Raw genomic sequence first — 20,471 nt, forward strand, 5'->3', positions numbered from 1 at the left:
CAGGGATGCACTTCATGATATTTACTCCATTATAATGGATGACATGATGGCGCAGTGGTAGAGTTGAGCCTCATAGCACCAGAGACCCGGGTTTGATCCTGACTACGGGTGCTGTCTGTACGAGGTCCATATGTTCATTTCATGACCCTGTAGTTTTTCCCGGGGGCTCTGGTTTCCTCCCACACTCCAAAGACACACAAGTTTTTATTTAATTGGCTTTGGTGAAGATTGTAAAGTGTACCTGGTGTGTAGTATAGTGTCAGTGTTCAGGGATCATTGATCAGCATGGACGAAGAGCCTGTTTCTGCCCTGTATCTCTAAACTAATCTAAATAATGCTGTCCTATTTGTTTACTGTGTAGAGTGGATGTGAGCTATTATTTCGCTTCCATAGCCATTTTGACTAGTGTTAACGTCCTAGTTCAGCAAATAGTCATTTACTGCACTGTATGAGAAAATATATTAGGTTTATTTTTGCGGGGCAGGTTCGGGCCAGGTGGGGCTGTGGTGTTCGGTGTGACAGTGAATTGCAGAGGTTGTGAAGTCTGTTCCCAGCTGGTTCTCCATGCTCTGTTTTGAAACCGGAGCCACAGATGGTCGCTGCGTGACGAGGGAAGGGACGACGTGATGACAGGCGTTGAGGTCCCAGTTGCTGTGAGTACTGGGCGAGGTGGTGCAAAGGATGTTTGGCGTCCGATAGGGCCTTGCACACCAGCCTGTGGGTGAAGTACTCTCTGCGAAGCTTGGCGGGTGCGATACCTTCCAGCACCGCCAGAAGATCCGTCGGAGTTGGACGTAGGCAGCTGGTGATGATCCGCATGGTGTCGTTGAGGATGGCATCTAGCTTGCTAGTATGAGCGCTGCGGCACCATGCTGAGGCGGCGTACTCAGCGGCGCTGTACACGAGTGCAAGAGCACTGGTTCGGAGAGTAGATGTCCTGGTGCCCCATGACGATCCAGCCAAGCAATGCAGGAGGTTGTTCCACGCCGAGACTTTAGCACAGGAGAGCTTCAAGGTGTTGCTTGTAGGTCAACTGCTGCTCTAATTTCACCCCGAGGCATGTAGTAAATGGGTTATAGGGTAGGGGTGACCCATTGAGGGTGACGGTTAGCTGGCGTTGAGCTTCCTTGTTGTTCATGTGAAAGGCCGTTGTGGTGGTTTTTGCCACACTCAGTTTTAGCCTCCAGCCCGCGACAAGTTCCATATCCACCAAGAGCACATCCTCCACGTTTGACCAACTCCTGTCCAAATGCATTAGGGCCAGGTCATCTGCGTATCCATACTGGCGCGAGGTCGTGCGTGGCAGATCGCTGATATAGAGATTGAAGAGCATGGGGGCCAGTACTGAGCCTTGGGGACTCCGTTTAGTCGGCTAGAATGTCCGTCGCTGGCCTTAAGTACAAAACTGCAGTTGGTAAGGAACCGCACTAAATGGCGGTCAGGAATGGTGCGGAGGAGCTTCAAGATCAGGCCCTGGAACATAACCTCTGCTGCCTCAAACACAAGAAGAAGGAGGTTTGTTATTCCTGGCAACCTCTAAAAGTAATTCACTGCTACATCTGCTCTGCTTTGTCCAAAATCATGCAACATCTCCCATTATTCTTAATGTAAGGATACATGTTAAAGCAATGGATTGAAAAGCAAATCTCCTTTTCCACTTATCTTCATGCTTGATTACTATCTTCATCCATCTCTCCCCCACGTGATTCATCTGCCAATCAATCCTTCCTCACCATCTCTCCCCATCTGATTCACCCACCAATCAGCCACTCCTCGCATGAATCCGCCTATCACTTGACCATATACCACTGGGCATAACTTTAAGGTGAGAGGTGGAAAGTTGAAAGGAGATGTGTGGGGCAACTATTTTGCACAGAGGATAGTGAGTGCCTGGAAAATGTTGCTGGTTGAGGCAGATATGATAGTGGCATTTAGAGTATTTTGGAAAGGCATATGGATATGCAGGGGATGGAAGGATAAGGATTGTGTGCAGGTAAATAATCTATTCTCGGCAACATGGTTGGCACATGCATTGTGGGCCGAAAGGCCTGTTCCTACGCTGTTCTATGTTCTACATGCTGCCTGACTTACTGACTTCCTCCAGCAGTTTGAATTTTGCACAAATAAATCTCTCTGTGTTCGCAATAAGAAACAATAATAGTAAATACTGGAAGTACTCAGCAGTGAAGGAGTGATCTGTGGAAAACAAAACCAAATCAATATCTTGGGTCAGTTATTCATCCATAATAGCGGTGGCACAGTTAACTGAGACTTTGCCTCACAGCCCCAGTGCCCCATGGTTCAATCCTGACCTCTAGTGCTGTCTGTATGGACTCCACACATGCTCCCTGTTCCAGTTTCCTCTTGCATACCAAAAATGTGCATGTTGTTGGGTTAATTGACCCTCTAAATTGCTTCTGGTGTGTGGGCGAGTTGATGGAACTCTGGAAGAATAAAATGGGTTTAATATAAAATTTGTGTCATAATGGGGCTGGATGGATGGTTGATGCTAACCTGGTGGGCCAAAGGCCCGTTTCTCTGACTTTACGATATTACGTAGGAGGCTCCTATAGATTTAAGAGGATTCAGTTTATTTTCACAACCCAAATTATTTATATGCCATTTGAGCAATGCATGAAATCTAGTTGTTGCAGTCCTTTCGATGGACAAACCGTTCCACAATGGCATACTATGAACTATGTTTTAACTATGATTTGTATATACTGCCAGTGTAATTTTAATAAATTTCACTATGAAGGAGCATTACCAAGCACAATTTCTGTTCAATGTTATTGATTTATGTATTGTAACTCTAAATCTCTCAGCTGATGAGAATGGTGATTCACTGTTTTATTAACATCTTTTTATTTTTTGGCTCTTGCACCTATAAACACTTCATGCTCAACTGTAATGTGTTTCTCCATTATCTAGAACTAATATTTTTCTGAAATGTTTGGTATGTTTCTCAATCTATGTATCTCCCATTCAATGGCATCTGCAATATCTGCAGATTGTGGTCTAGAATGATTGTTACTCTATGATGGGAAGACAAATTAACATTGGCAGTCTGGTTAGTTGGTTGTTATCCAGACTCTCCACCATTTTGCTTTCCCACCAAATATTTACATATAAAGTATTTTTATCTGTTCAGATGCCCAGCATCCATTCCATTCTCCTCCTCCTATCTCAGACCTGTTTCATAATCTTGTGAATGGGTAGCCTCAACCATAATTAAATAACAGTGTTACAGCTTTCTCAATATTATTTCCATAAAAAGATGTATCAAATAACTTAGTTTTGTAATATTAATTACAGTGGGAATCTAATCTGCAACATTGACAAATTATTAATTTGGGTGTCTGAATTAATATTAAGGACTTGACTACCATATCAACCAGCACTAGATAAAATGTGCTCTGTTCATTCCAAAGAAGAAGAAAGATTCTAAAGGGAGTAAGAGGTGACTATGGCTGACAAGGGAAGTCAAGAACAGTTTAAAAATAAGAGAAGTGTAACATAGCAAAGATGAGCGGGAAGCCAGAGGATTAGGGAACTTTTAAAGAGCAACAGAAGATAACTAAAAAGGCAATACGGGGAGAAAAGATGTGGTACGAAGGTAAGCTAGCCAAGAATATAAAGGAGGATAGTAAAAGATTCTTCAGGTATGTGAAGAGAAAATTAGTTAAGACAAATGTCAGTCCCTTGAAGACGGAAACAGGTGAATTTATTATGTGGAACAAGGAAATGGTAGACGAGTTGAACAGGTACTTTGTGTCTTCATTAGTGAAAACGGATCCAATCACCCAGATGTACTCGTGGCCAGAGGACCTAGGGTGACAGAGAAACTGAAATAAATTCACATTAGGCAGAAGATGGTGTTGGGTAGACTAATGGGACCGAAGGCTGATAAAAGATTAAGAAAAGGGGAGATGCAAAAAGACCTGGGTGTCATGGTACACCAGTCATTGAAAGTAGGCATGCAGGAGCAGCAGGCAGTGAAGAAAGCGAATGGTATGTTAGCATTCATAGCAAAGGATTTGAGTATAGGAGCAGGGAGGTTCTACTGCAGTTGTACAGGGTCTTGGTGAGACCACACTTGGTGTATTGCGTACAGTTTTGGTCTCCTAATCTGAGAAAAGACATTCTTGCCATAGAGGGAGTACAGAGAAGGTTCACCAGACTGATTCCTGTGATGTCAGGACTTTCATATGAAGAAAGACTGGATAGACTCGGCTTGTACTCGCTAGAATTTAGAAGATTGAGGGGGGATCTTATAGAAACTTGCAAAATTCGTAAGGGGTTGGACAGGCTAGATGCAGGAAGATTGTTCCTGATGTTGGGGAAGTCCAGAACAAGGGGTCACAGTTTAAGGATAAGGGGGAAATCTTTTGGGACCGAGATGAGAAAATCTTTTTTCACACAGAGTGGTGAATCTCTGGAATTCTCTGCCACAGAAGGTAGTTGAGGCCAGTTCATTGGCTATATTTAAGATAGAGTTAGATGTGGCCCTTGTGGCTAAAGGGATCAGGGGGTATGGAGAGAAGGCAGGTACAGGATACTGAGTTGGATGATCAGCCATGATCATATTGAATGGCTGTGCAGGCTCGAAGGGCCGAATGGCCTACTCTTGCACCTATTTTCTATGTTTTCTAAATCCCCAGGGCCTGATGGTCTGCATCCCAGGGTAGTTAAGGTGGTGGCTCTAGAAATTGTGGACGCATTGGTGATCATTTTCCAAAGTTCTATAGATTCAGGATCAGTTCCTGTTGATTGGAGGGTTGCTAATGTTATCTCACTTTTTAAGAAAGGCAGGAGAGAGAAAACATCCCTCAATAGACCTGTTAGCCTGACATCGGTGGTGGGAAAGATGCTGGAGCCATTATAAAAGATGAAATAGCGGCACATTTGGATAGCAGTAACAGGAAGGAAAAATCATGCTTGACTAATCTTCTGGAATTTTTTGTGGATGTAACTAGGGAAATGGACAAGGGGGAGCCAGTGCATGTAGTGTACTTGGACTTTCAGAAACCATTTGATAAGGTCCCACATAGGAGATTAGAGGGCTAAATTAGAGCACATGGTATTGGGGGTAAGGTACTGACACAGATAGAAAATTGGTGGGCAGACAGGAAACAAAGTGTGGGATTAATGGGTCCCTTTCAGAATGGCAGGCAATGACTAGTGGGGTACCACAAGGCTTGGTGCTGGGACTGCAGTTGTTTACAATATACATTAATGATTTAGATGAAGGGATTAAAAGTAACATTAGCAAATTTGCAGATGACACAAAGCTGGGTGGCAGTGTAAACTGAGGAGGGTGCTGTAAGGATGCAGGGTGACTTGGACAGGTTGGGGGAGTGGGAAGATGCATGGCAGATGCAGTTTAATGTGATAAATGTGAGGTTATCCACTTTGGTGGCAAGGACAGCAAGGCAGATTACTATCTGAATGGTGTCAAGTAAGGAAAACAGGAAGTCCTTGTACACCAGTCACTGAAAGTAAGCATTCAGGTACAGCAGGCAGTGAAGAAAGCCAATAATAAAGGCCTTCATAACAAGAGGAGTTGAGTATAGGAGCAATGAGGTCCTTCTGCAGTTGTACTGGTGAGTATAGGAGCAATGAGGTCCTTCTGCTGGTGAGACCACACCTGGAGTATTGTGTGCAGTTTTGGTCTCTTAATTTGAGGAAGGACAATCTTGCTATTGAGGGAGTGCAGTGTAGGATCATGAGGTTAATTCCCGGGATGGCTGGACTGTCATATGTTCAAAGAATGGAGCGACCGGGTTTGTATACACTGGCATTTAGAAGGATGAGAGGAGATCTTATTGAAACGCAAGATCATTAAGGGATTAGACATGCTAGAGGCAGGAAACATGTTCCCGATATTGGGGGAGTGCAGAACCAGGGGCTACAGTTGAAGAATAAGGGGTAGGCCATTTAGATCAGAGATGAGGAAAATAATTTTCACCAAGAGTTGTGAGTCTGTCGCATTCTCTGCCTCAGAAGGCAATGGAGGCTGATTCTCTGAATGCTTTCAAGAGAGTTAAATAGAGCTCTTAAAGATAGCGGAGTCAAGGGATATGGGCAGAAGGCAGGAACGGGGTACTGATTGTGGATGATCAGCCATGATCACAGTGAATGGCGGTGCTGACTCGAAGTACAGAATGGCCTACTACTGCACATATTGTCATTGTCTATTGTCTATTGCTTTCACTTGTCCTTTAATAAAATATGTGTTCTTTATAGTCACTGCGAGATTACTAAAAAAATTCTGAAACTCTGTTTGTTCCAGATTGTGGTGCTGTGTTTTGCCATCGCATTGGGAGGTATGAGTAACAAATTCGACCCATTCTCATCTTCTGTGACAAAATCAGTTGTGCCCATTCAAGATTCCACACAAGAATCTTATGCAGCCACTGGTAAGTAAGTGAAAGACGATCTATCGAAAAATAGTTAGGACCCTGGAATGCACTGACATCTTCTGTTTGATTTGTGATGCAGATTAATTATTCAAAATCCGAAATAGACATTGATGGCAGCATTAGTACCAGTTCACAGAAAGGACATCGCAGAAAAGACAGTCATTCAGCTTCTCAAATCCATACCAGTTGTATTGTGGTTCTGTTAAAAAGACCTTCTCCGCTCAGTTTATTTTCACCAATCGCCTTCATTTTATGCCCTCAAGTTTATCTTCCCTCTGGAAGTGTGAACAGTTTCTCTCTATCTGCTCAGTGTATCCCCTTCATGACTTTACAAAAACTATCGACTTGGCTTGTATTTTCTGGAATTTAGAAGGATGAGAGAGGATCTTATAGAAACATATAACAATCTTAAAGGATTGGACAGGCTAGATGCAGCGTGTGAAAAATGTTCCACATGTTGGGGGAGACCAAAACCAGGAGTCACAGTTTAAGAATAAGGGGTAGGCCATTAACTCGAATGGGCCTGTCCCACTTCGGCGACATTCACTTGGTCTCCACAAGGTTGCAGGTGGTTGCGGGGAGTCGCCTTTATGGTCGTGAGGAATTCCCGCATTCTGGGAACTAGTCGTGGCCTCAGCGTTGTCGTGATCTCTGAACTCCTCCACATATCCTGTGATATCCATTTTTAAACCGCCTGTCCTAATACATCCCATTGTCAGAACTGCTTGTCTCGTAATTCATCGGCCCCTAGCATCTTGTGAACTTCCATTCATATTGAGTTTCCTCTCCTTTTTTTCCAACTGCTAAATGAATCTATTCCCTCATTATTCCAACCTTCCTCTCCCAGCTTTCGACCTGACATCCATGGCCACAATAAAGGTTTATTTAGGTCTATGGTCTTTGCCATCACTCTGTACCCAACATGCCACCCCTATTCCCAGTATTGAGGTTAGCTGAAAACCATTGACCAGAAGTATGCTACCTACAATGCGTGCGTGTTTGTGTGTGTGTGTGTTCTTCTGAGGCATAATATTATATTTGTTGATGTAGATGACTGAAATAGAATTTGTAGTATCAAGCAGGTTGATTTTGAGTTGAGAGGTTTTTTTTCATAAGGTAAATGATGCACCATTATAACAAGACGGCACCAAATGATGGACTATCAGCAGAGATGGGAAAGGGACTGTCCAATACCTTGCATTAAGTTACCTCCTTTGACTCTACTCACTTCCTCCATGTAGAGGAAGCTAATATGGGTCCAAGCTATAGGTGGCAAATGTGAGGCATTCTGTTTAATTCTTATTTTTTTTTTTTTTTACATGTACATTTTTGCCTGTATCAGAACTATTTCCTGCTCTCGCCCTGAACTAGAATATTTGGCAACCTAGCTGCCAGCTTCCTATCTGTTATCACCTTGATGTGGTCAATCGCCAGCTCTTCTGCTTCTGTCTTTGACTTTTTAAATTTCCAATTCAAGGGTTAAGTTCATAAGTTCACAATTCCACAGATTCTCAATAACTATCAGGGCAACAGTTTTTCCCAGATGTTCTCCTATAATGGTTCAGTTCTCTTGGAACCTCTGCTATTTAACTATAATATCTTCCATGTTAATGCTTTCAATCCAAAATCCCCAACCATGTCTATGGGGTCTAAACATGGACCCCTGGCCATGAGTATTCCATTTCCCATTCCGTGCTACTCTTCCCACATCTGATCCCTTTTGTCACCTTAATACATATTTTGTGCTTTATTCTGACCGCCTTGTAAGCTTGAGAAATAGTACTTCATTTCCATTACGCCCATTATAAATTCAGCAGATAAGTTCAACTCGGATAATCAACACTTCAGATTTCCAGTATTCATTCCATCACTTGTGATATTTCTCTTCAATTATCCACTTGCATTTTATTTGCCTACATGGAATACACATGACTTGGTCGTTTGGATCTGGAATTGCCTTACTCATGGAAATTAAAGTGTTGTGGTGGAAGGGTGTTATTCTGGGAGTCCCTGACCAGTGGAGTCCTGCAGGGATCTGTACTGGGACCTTTGTTGTTTGTGATGTACAGATATATGTTCCGTTAACCTTTAGACCAGTCAGATTTTGTGCGAGTCGGAATTGTCATAAAACTAGGTAGAAACAAATAACTTCAGATATTGGTCAATCGACAAATCGTCACAAAGTAAATCGTCACTGGAGTAACATGGATTGTGACGTTTTTGGTCAGGACCCTTCTTTAGACTGATTCGATCCACTGAGTTACTCCAGCACTTTGGTTTCACCTTAAAACTAAGTACCGATGCCGCTGGTCTGCACAAGCGAGCCCTTCTTCACTAGCTGTCCCATTGACATGACTGTTGTAGCCAGGTTCCCCCTGGCCAACAGTGCTTTCTTCAGACGGCGGCCACCGACAAGACATGGCCGGTCATGGTGAAGCTCTGTCACCTCTCTTCACCTGCCGCTGTTAAATACATACTTTAATTGACTGATGAACAAGGACTCCCAGATCCCGTTGTACTTCCCTTTTTCCCAATTTGCCACCATTTAGATAATCTGCCTTCCTATTTTTGCTACCAAAGTGGATAACCTCACATTTATCCACATTAAACTGCATCTGCCCACTCGCCCAACATGTCTTGAAATGCCTTCTAATCTGCTAAATGTTTCCAGAATCTGTAGTGTTTATGTTCAGGAGAGGATTGTGCATAACTCTAATATTTTTCAGAAAGTTTATCCCATTGTGAAACTCTGCTTCTTCTGGTTTGCCCCAAAGACATTTGACCATAAGTTGTTGCCAGCTAGGATTTAATTATGGTGATTTGAGGCAGTTAAAGGTTCTGCACTGTCTTTTGAATCAATGACCTTTGGAGAACAGACAGCGCTCAGTTCTTGCAAATTATCTCGGGAATTTAGTGCGGTATAACCTGACGACACTTGTAATGATCCACAGACTGGATTTAAATCATGTCTTTCCACTCATTGTAACATATGGATAACTGGAAAATATGTGATGGGGATAAGTAAACCTAATTCAATTACTTCCAATCAGGAACATATTCACTTGCAACAGTTGTGCAGAATTCACAAATTGATTTGTCCATTGAGGTTGTTAATGGAACAAATCAGCCATGTGTACTATTAATATCTCAATCAATATTATTTACCAAGAAATTGTGGTCCTGTCTTTTTAATGAAAATGAAGTTGTATTCTCAGTTCCATTTACATATTATTGGTCACAATGGCCATTTTACATATTATGGACACGAGATGGCTATGGATATCAACAATGACTGGGTTAGAATGTGCCATGTGGGAATTTAGACAATTATTTCAGTGAACTAACTGCGGCTCTGTCTGACATGGGATGAATTCTCCAACTTGAGTCATTAGGATGCAGTACTTTCCGTTCCAGTGCATTGTGATTATAAGGTTTGATCATGACAGCTGAAAATAGGCAGTGATTATCCAATGAAAATGATCTGTTTTCAACCTGTCCAAATTGGATCTGCAATTTCCTCTTTGACTATATACATCATTTTGATAACTTTTCTCCACAAAGAGATGCATTTTCAGGGTACAGATTATCTTAAGTATTAGGCATTTGACCTGAAAAGTTTGTCCTTTAAGTGGAAATAAACGTGACTTTAAGGTGACAAATATTCTCCCAGGCAGCCTCTTGCCCTACAGGTGCAGCTCATCAAATCTGATTGGTATAGGCGCACTATAGACTATACATATGTCAACGAGTTGTGTATTCGTGAGCCTGATTTGGGCCCTAGTCCCTCAATCGCTTACATTTTAATGGTACATATTCCTGTCTTGCAACCCTCAGGACACTTTTTCTCTGCATCACTGCACTTTGCCCAGTGATACGTGCATTCTGCCATTCTTCTCTCCCTAAACTATCCCACATTTTACTTGCCTTTCTTCCCAATTCAACCTAAAATCCATATTTATTATCGACTGGTTCTCCCAGCATGTTCTTTTATGTCTATTTTTCTCTATTGTTATCTCCTTGTCTTTTTTTGAGACGGCATTCTGCTAATGATTTAATTCGTGGTTTACAATGTTATTGACCCACATTGAAATTTTGAGGATTATGAAGGGAGTTAACGACCTTTAGTCCAGCCAATTGTTCATTATCGTAAATGGCTCAAATATCAAGGACACCAGGTCATAATTAGGAATCAAGAATTACGTGAATTGTGGAATTAGTTACATAAGCAGCAATGAAATAAAGTACCAAAGGGCTGGAGAGACAATTATCTGGAAATTAGAATACGTGATGCCAAGGTTATCTGGAAATAGGAATGAGTGTTGCCAACCTTTTGTGTATCACACAATCCAATTGTACATGATCAAAATTTGGAGACTTTCCAACCATTGCATGAAGCCAATGAATATAGGTTCCAGGCCCTCCCTGGTTCTACTATATTAATGTATGGAGTATCCTAGATGTATACAGTGGTCTCTAGTGGCATGTAAGTCTGCCTAATACAACTTCTGTGATATTATTTGCTCTTGCAGGCCATTCCACTTCCATACCGCCTCTGCAGAGGCAGGCTTTTACGTGCCTAGTGGGGATCAGTACTGGGATCCCAACCAGATTAGGTTCCTTCCGAGGTGTGCACCCAATCTGTTTCAGCCTTCCCAAGCTGGACCAACCCATCCCTGCAGCAGATCTGTCTGCCGAGCTGCCATTTCATTCTTCCACCCATCATTGCCTCCAAGCGGACAGCCATTTGCCAAACTCCAGTCGTCCAATCTCAACGTTAACTACCCTTTCTAAAATGCCTCAATCAATGTTGATGCTAATGCCCCTCAATCGCTGATACTCTGCCCTTATCCCTCGATTGATTGATTGAACCCAACTTTGCTCCTCCCTCTTCAAATCCCTTGGTCTCTCTCTCCCACAACAACACAGACCACACCTGATCTTGTGAACTGTAGATTGCAGAGGTCTTGAATGCACAGTAACACACAGATCTATGGGCCTTGGGTACTATGGAATCCCAGAGGTAATCCCACAGATTGAATGTATATTGGCCCACTGTTTATCAGCTATTCAATACAATAAGTGCAAACCAATTTCTAAGTAGATATGTTTCTGGAGCGAAAAGTTTGAATGGAGTGGTTGTGATTTTTATTCGGGTGGACCTGGGTTCAATACCACTTTGGATGCTGTCTTTTTTAATTTTAGACATACTTCCTCTAACCATGTGAGTTCCCTTTGGGTACACCAGTTTTCTCCCACATCCAACATGTGTCGACTAGAATCTGGAGGTAACGGGGTGGGGGGGGAGGATGCGTGGGGGAGTGGAGAGTCGGTTAGAATACGAGGAGAATAAAAAGACAATTTAAACGTAGAAATACTGTAAATGGAGTGGACGATGAGTCAAAGGGCTGGTTTTCATGCTCACTCAGTAGCTTTGTGTCTTTACCAATCCAGATTAACAGCAAAAAATGGTTCATGATCTGAAAGCAATTTTTATTTGCCCACATGCATGAGGGTTTTTTTTACATATAAACTCAATAATTAACAGAAAATAAATTTCCTCCATTATAAGTATCCTATTTCTACCTTATCCATTGGAAATCTTCCATAGGCCACTTGTCTAAGAAGAAGATGAATGCATCCTATACTGCTGAAGCTTCTATGGATCACTTGGTATAAGATGGGGGAGGTGAAGAGGACGGGGCACAAACAAAACAAATTGATAAGCAGATAACCCATGCTCTTTGGCATAGGTAACGAATGCTATTTAGATTTTTAACATTCATAACAGAAATTATTATATTTTCAAACTAAAAAATGATTCTAATATAATTAAATACGCTACAAACTAATTTTAAACATCCAAATAAATTGAACTAATTCAAAAGAATTTAAAATTGTAAAATTTAATTGTAACTTAACTAAAGCCATTCCTTTCCATAATGAGTTAATTACTGGAGAGCTCTGGAGGTTCCCCGTCAGCTGACAGGTTTGGCACTTCCATGTTTGCTCACAGACACTGGATGGTCCGTGTTACACTACCTGATAATTCCAGTAGTAATGGGGTCCCACTAATCTGCATTACCAAGATCCTGGGGAACAACTCAGATGCTCAGCAAGCATATGGTTGTCTGTGGATCCAACACATTGAAGTCAATTGCCCAGTTCCCATTATCCTCTCCATCTTTCCATATCACAAGAGGCTAAACTGTTTGGGTTTGTATTCTTTAGAGTTTAGAAGAACTAGAGGTCATTTTATTGAAATGTATAAGATCGCAAGAGTGCATAGAATCGATGCTGAGAAAGTTTGTGGGAAAGATCAAACAAGTGGCATGGTTACAAGATAAAGTGTTAGTTGAAATGGGGTGTGTACAAATTTGCTTTCGTAGTGGGATATTCTCTTCCCCAGGGAGCTGTGGAAGATAGATTAGAAGTATTTAAGATGGAAGTAGAGACATTTTTCAAAGTTTGGAGGGGATCTTTGGTTATGCGAATGACAAAGAAGTGTTAAGCAAGCATAGATCAGCCATGATCATATTGACTGATGAGGCAGACTTGGGCCTAGTGGCCTACTCATGCTTCCATTTCCATGTGTTCCTTTGCTGAAGCACTAGCCTTGTATCAATTATTTTTAAAAGGTGTCGTGCAAGAAATATTTTTATGATTTAAAAAATCCAAATGCATAAGTTTAATTGCCACTTGGTATGCTTGGACCCTCATAGACAGAAATCTAAGTAGGTACTTGGTCTGTTGGGACCCTCAAATGGCAGAGACCTTTGTATTATCAAACAAAATCTGCTGCAGTAATATTCTATAGTCAGTATTTGATATTTTGCCAATGTAATAAATGAAATAAGTTATCTAGTGAGACTGATTACTAATTTAGCAAGACTACCGTTTACAAATCAATACGGTTTTGTGATTCAATGCAAAAACGTAGCCTTAAATTCTGTTAACTTTATTTCCCACAGTTCGCTCAAGACATTTATTATTTTATGAGGAGCGCCCTGGCTTTGAAGACGAGATCAGTTCTGTGATGTCGACAGATGCCTGGGAGAAATTAGCTGAATCTGTTCGAGAAAGAACGCGACTGGCACAGTTCCTCACAGTCAGAGGCTCAGCACAGAAGCAGCAGGCACAGGAAGCAGTTGCACACACAGTGCAGCCAGCAGAAGAATATATAATAGCAAATGAAACAAGAACTGAAAATTCAGTCCTGATAGAGCTCCAATCACAACGGTATGGCTCATAATTCTGACAATATTAAAAATCACCTTGTTTGTTTGAACATGGTAGATGTTAGGGGAACGGGAAATCAACAAGGTATCTTAGTTGGCATGGACTGCTTAAGAAAAAACTAAATCTAACTGTAACACCAATGAAACATTAAGCACTGATAAATAAACCTGATGGCTCCAGGAATAGCACATCCACTTAATCAAATTATTTTTAACATTTGTGTCATTCTGGATCACATTCTTCGTTTCACTTAGTCTGTCAACATTTAAACTGCTTCTCATTTCATGAGATGTTCATGCACACAATGATTTCCTTTAAATTGGACTGCTGTCAGCCAGCACAATTCGGTACAGTGTGTTTTGTGCTATTTCTGGATCTATTGTGTTCAGAATTTGTATCCTCATCAGTTCCCTGACAAACAGTAGAATTTATGCACAGTCAGCTTCAGTTATAGACATAAATGATGAGAAAACGAACACCTCTTGCTAACAGTGTGATTATAGGGTAGGGCCATGGATGATTCTTCAGAGTTGTGATTGCAAAATAAATATTAAATCTTTTCTGCCATGCATCTCGTTCAAAAACATTATTGTTTTCTCTACTAATTTATTTTCTGAATGGTAACTTTTTTTAATCTGATTTTTGTTAATTCCTTTAACATATCTGTGTTACTTTATTGTTTATGTCTTGTTTCGATTTAGGGGCCTTCCCAGTCTAGGGATTAATGGAACTGCTGTGGAAATTGACAGAAGAGTCAACACAACCTCATAAAAACTATAAGGTGGTTTTAATCCTGATGTACAACGAAAGCAGTCCCTTTTTTATAAAACCCAACTCAGACTGCCAGTCAAACCTCCAGGAGAAGATCAGATACATACTGCATTATTTCCTGTAAATCAATGTAAGCTTGTTTATTAATTTATATAAATTAATATCTATACGTATTGGAAATTTGAGTCATAAAATATAGCTTTTCTGCATTGGAAAATCTTTATCGCGCAGTGGGTGCAACAAGCTATTTACTTAAGCATACAAAGGTATGGATCCCACTCTTGCTTAAGATTTCAGCGTTCAGAACCAGCAGAAGAGATTAGTTTGAGTTTCAGTGAATTGATAGAAATGCACTGTCCCCTTTTGTTCTCCTTGAAGAGAGGGAGAGCTAAGAATTTCAGTGAGCTCTTAAAGGGACTGAAAAATCCAATAAGCAAGTCGTATTTCTTGAAACTTGCTTTATCTCAACTTTTTCTAGTCCTGCTGTATGATCATTGGCCTAAAGATTTCCCTCTCTACTGCTGCTGCTGGCTGGCCTGCTGTCTTTTGGGCTTTTATTCTTACAGATCACTACCATCCACACTAGTTTGATTTTTATCTAATTTGCTCTATATTTATTCTTTTGTGTAAATTAAAATGTCTATCATTCCATAAAAGTAGAATTGTTTGGGATATTAGCCTTTCAACTGAAGGCTCTTGCTTGTCCTGACAGAGGACTTGTCAGGCATCACCTCCTTTCTCTACTTATTATGTCACTTCACAGAGGCCAATGATCTTATCCATCAAGTTACCAGGTTTACTCTTACTATTTGGATCCTATCTCTCACATAAAACGTAGGCCTCAATTAGCAACTGGGAGAAATATTATCCCTACTAATTATGTCCCTGTCCATAACTATTAATGTTTTTGTCTAAATTAATTCACTCATCAGGAGCAACATTATTGATAACATTAGCTGTTATATTCTCCATATTTGGAGAAGGGCTAATGAACCCATTAGAGGTTGCCTCAACTTCACCTTTTTATAAAATTGATTCTACATTGCCTTGCTGTAATGTTGAGCGCCCATTGTCTTTCACGGGTGGCAATGTTTTAAGTGACCTGTATTAGTTTTGTTGCTATGTAGCTTTAGCTTCCTTTTGGATTTTAGCAATTTTTTTTTTTTTGTTTAACCAAGTTTTGCATTTTGTATTTTTTTTAGTAAAGACCTGAAAACAAGTCTGCATGTTTTTAATTTAGATCAAGCCTTCACTGAAAGAAATAGCATTGTTTTATTGTCCAGACTTCCTGGTGTTTTGATATTGTGGGCCTCGCTGTTCCTGTTAAAGGAACAGGAAATCTGTCAGGCAGACTTGAGCTGTAATCCAACAGAGCAGTGGAACGTCTCCGACTCTCTCGTTGACTTTTACTGAAGGAACAGTATTCATTCCTATGGGTTGAGCACAGTGTCAATGTTGTGTATTCTCTCATTGACCAAAGAACGCATATTGCGCACACACACAATGGGCCAAATGCCTTCTATTCTGTACAGTTCTACAAATCATTCCTGCCATTAAAAGGTACTAGAGATATAGCACACTTTTCAAGTAACATCAGTGAACATTTTTTCCTCGTGTTTTTCATACTACGGACTTGTGCTAACCATCACCCATTCAAAATTGTTGAATCCAAGTTGGAAATAATTATATCTATTTTATTTTTCAAGTTCTACTAGGTTGTAAACAGTCATTTATTTTGTCAAACATCAGTCCTTTTATTTATAAAATTCAAGTCGTCACTTTTATTTCTATAGCAAATTTTTATTTCTATTAAAAAACATACTCTCGTTGACCAAAGCTTTACATTGGTGGAGGTACTAATGTTATACAACAGTGGTTCATAGATTAAGTACATACATATAGCCCTCCCTCAGAGGACGTCAAGAAAGGCTTGAGAGTAAAGATGAGTTTTAAGTCTCGACTTAAGAGTCGATGGAGGGGGCAGTTCTGATGGGAAGAAGGATGCTGTTCCACAATTTAGGAGCTGCAGCCGCAAAGGTGCGGTCGCCCCTGAGCTTATGCCTAGACCAAGGGATGTTCAGTAACCCCAAGTCCGCCGATCTGAGGGACCTGGAGGTGGTGTGGTGGGTAAGCAGACTTTTGATGTAGGTGGGGGCAAGCCCGTTAAGGGCTTTGTAAACATAAAGAAATCTCTTGAAATTTATTCGGAACTGCACAGGGAGCCAGTGGAGAGAGAAATAAGATCTCAGAATGCAGAATTTGATGGTGGTCCAAGCCTTCCATCTTAAATTTTGCCTGTAAACGTGGCCAACATCTATACTTATGAAATGAAGATTTTCAGTTTTATCAATTCATTATTTTTGGTAGTTGATGTATATTAGGCAGTAAAAGTCTCCAAAGACCTAATTTTTGTTCTCTTCCAAACTTAGTATGGCCAATCTATTCCACCATCCCCATAGAGGAATAACCATAGTACAAATGCAGAAAAGCATTATAACTGGTTTAACCAACTCAATGATTTTGTCACCACAATCTTTGGTGATCAATCATCACCATAACATGAAATGTTAAGAAAACCACAGTTAGAATTACAGTTTGTCGGATATGGTGCACTGCAACCTACCAAACCTGTTGGTGGTTTGGCTAGAATCAAGGTTCAGGAATCACCAGGTAGACAGAAAATGCTGGAGTAACTCAGCGGGACAGGCAGCATCTCTGGAGAGAAGGACCCATTCCTTCTCTCCAGAGATGCTGCCTGTCCCGCTGAGTTACTGCAGCATTTTGTGTCTACCTTCGATTTAAACCAGCATCTGCAGTTGTTTCTTACACATTCAGGAATCACCATATGTGTGTTGGAAAACTGTTGAAGTCGAATCAGCGAAAGCCTTGTAATTTGCCAACATAGAAAATTGCTAAACTTCCCACAGTGTGCCTGTCGGTGACTTACCGGTAGTTATTGGGTTGCCAACGCTGTTGTTGATGGTTGACTTCCTTTCACTCTTTCAATAGCATTTGCATTCTGCATGAATATCATTGTAGAATATCATTGAGAGATTTTAAAAATGTTTTAATAATTATACATCAGTAGTATTAGATGAATACTTCAATGTGTAATTCCCATATTTTTAAACTCTTTGTATGGTCAAAGAGATTTTATTTTATTATGACTGTATCTTTGTAATCAATGCCTGTATGTCAAATATTGGAGAAATCCACTCCAGGTTTTACAGCTCGTTTTAGGATACTTGCTCTTTTGCACATATTTTCCTGGACCATTTTCTGTTTATGATTGATACTTTCCATGTTTAAAAATCCGGAATTGATAAAGCTGGTTATTCACCAGCTCAACTTCATTCATTACGACTTCAGGACCTTGCATTAGCCCCTTCTTTTGACTTTTTTTTATTTTGCCCATAACAGAGTTGAGGTAACACAAAATGAATCATATTTTTCCCTCATTGGCATTCTTAAGTCTATTATACCAAAAAAAATATGAATGTAAACTTTTTGTTTGTTTCTACTGGAGAATTGACCCAACTCTGAGAATGAATGCGAGAGCTGGGAATAATGACCAGTAAACTCTTAATTAGAGCAGAGTAAAACTCCATTAATCCAGCACCCTCGGAACTTCGGTGCCAGACTATATTGGATGATTATTTCTAATCATACCCCAACATGCCTTTATTTTGCTGTTTTACATTTTAAACAGTAGAATGATAAATTTCCCAACCTGATGAGTCTGAAGGGAATTGGAAATATACATGTACGCTGGACCCCTGCTCCATCCTCAAACCTACCCACGTTCTGGATCCTGATTCTGGTCCCATTTGCACACCCGACACCAAGTCCAGACCCCCCCCCCCCCGCCCTGCCATGCAGCCTCTTGCACTCCAAACTAACAAGTGAGCCAGATACTGAATTCTCAGAATTTCCAAGATGTTGAAGTCAGAGTTTTACTGTCATTGCTTTCGAAATATTTTTAATCCAGGTTGAGTATGTACAGTGAAATTACAAATTTAATTTTCTTTACAAATTATGATAGGGTGACATATTTTTGATAATTTTTCCTTCTATTGATTGACATTTTGTACTTGCTTTCCTCTCTGAGCTTCATTGAAGCTCTCCCAGACAGTTTGTTTTTGGGGGAAAAAGTGAAATGTAATCACTGTTTCTATTTCTGAGATGACTCTAAGCACCTCTCTTGTACTTCTTGACAACTTCCAAGAGAAAAAAAGATAATTTCACTCCACTACAAGATTGCTAATTTTTTAACTATATTGCTGCGGTCCTTGCTACTCTTAATTTATCTCTTTTTCCTGAAGGTATTGAGATATGTCACCTACAAAATGTCTCCCTTGCCTCTCTGCCACTTCCCCCACACCATGACTTTACCATGTTGATCCCTCTGAGGGTCTAAAATCTGTAACTACTGACCTCATCCACTACCCATAACCTGGGAGGTTTGAAAGCACCTAAACGTAACTTGAAGATAGACACAAAATGTTGGAGTAACTCAGCAGGACAGACAGCATCTTTAGAGAGAAGAAATGGATGATGTTTCGTGAAAGATACGCAAAAAAAGTAACAATGATAAAGGAAACTGGTCGTTGTTAGCCAGGTGAGAATGAAAAGCTGGTGTGACTTGAGTGGGGGAGGGATGGAGAGAGCGAATGCAGGGTTTAGAGAAATCAATATTCATACATCAAGGGTTGTAAGCTGCCCTAGTGAAGTATGAGATGGTGTTCCTCCTATTTGTGTTTAGCCCCACTCTGACCTTTCTTTCCAAGGCCTCCATCGTCAGTATGGGAAATGGAAGGGGAATTAAAGGGTTTAGCAACTGGGAGATCAGTTTAGCAACCTTAACCTGATGTTTTTTTTAACTATCCTATTCATTCTGACTTTAATGTCCTGTGCAATATGTCAAATAGAATTTTAAAAATCAGCACCTATGGGATAACAAGGTTTTTGAATCTGACCTTGATTTAATTGATAAGATCCCATTGCACTCGAGATATCCTGATAAGTTACCAAAAAAAAAAGAAAATCAGAAAAGCTCATCTTCTAAAACTGCTTGGGCTGATGGTGCAGATTTTAAAAAGAATGTTTTGAAGTACTAGTTTTGATCATATTGGCAAATGTCGGAATTGCTCATTGAGTTGCTTTTTCAAAACTGCTAATGGCTGAAGTCACAGGCTATTTCTATTTTTCTTGGCGGTTTTTAGGGCAAAAAGATGTAATTCATACTGTAAACACCTGGTAGAAAAATATTTTTAGTACTTCTCTACAAAGTGGATTTAAAGAGACCAAATCCCAAATTAATTGATGGATTGTGTAGTTCTTTGGAAGATAATGGAGCTTTCATTGAGAGATCATTGCAAGTTATGCCTTAAAAGAAATGTCTTCGATTGTTTACTGAAATAGTGCTATACTTTAACTAGATCCTCTTGTGAATGAATTGGAAAAAAGAGACACAAAGAACTGCAGTTGTTTAAGAAGGAACTGCAGATGCTGGAAAATCGAAGTAGACAAAAATGCTGGAGAAACTCAGCGGGTGAGGCAGCATCTATGGAGCGAAGGAAATAGGCAACGTTTTGGGTCGAAACCCTTCAGTTTCGACCCGAAATGTTGCCTATTTCCTTCGCTCCAAAGATGCTGCCTCACCCGCTGAGTTTCTCCAGCATTTTTGTCTACCTACAAAGAACTGCAGTTACTGGTTTAAAAACAAAAGTGCTGGAATAACTCGGCAACTTGGGCAGCATCTCTGGAGGAGGTGAAGAAGGGTCAGATTGAAGAAGGGTCTAGACCCGAAACGTCTCCTATCCATGTCCTCCAGTGATACTGCCTGATCCACTGAGTTTCCCCAGTACTTTGTGAATTAGAAATAAGGTTCTTCATTCCTTTTCTTTATTTTTCTACCAGCCAATGCATAAAACCCCTGAAATTACTGTGCTAAACTCATCTAAGATACATTTGTGTAAATCTTCATCTGGATTTCTAGATCGTTTTAGATTAGTCCTAGAAATCTTTACAACTCACTTCAAT

General features: G+C 40.5%; 1 protein-coding gene across 1 annotated transcript in view; it reads left to right on the top strand.

Annotated features, from left to right (window-relative positions):
- Positions 1-19,507, top strand: part of creb3l2 (cAMP responsive element binding protein 3-like 2) — a 68,371-nt gene extending 48,864 nt beyond the window's left edge. The window contains exons 10-12 of the mRNA XM_055650361.1: positions 6,293-6,419; positions 13,391-13,658; positions 14,360-19,507. Coding sequence (XP_055506336.1) covers positions 6,293-6,419; positions 13,391-13,658; positions 14,360-14,429 — 465 coding nt within the window. The 3' untranslated portion in view covers positions 14,430-19,507. The remainder of the gene's footprint in view (positions 1-6,292; positions 6,420-13,390; positions 13,659-14,359) is intronic.
- Positions 19,508-20,471: the final 964 nt, after the last annotated feature.

The sequence above is a fragment of the Leucoraja erinacea genome, chromosome 19 (assembly GCF_028641065.1).
Source record: "Leucoraja erinacea ecotype New England chromosome 19, Leri_hhj_1, whole genome shotgun sequence".
Classification (NCBI taxonomy): domain Eukaryota; kingdom Metazoa; phylum Chordata; class Chondrichthyes; order Rajiformes; family Rajidae; genus Leucoraja; species Leucoraja erinaceus.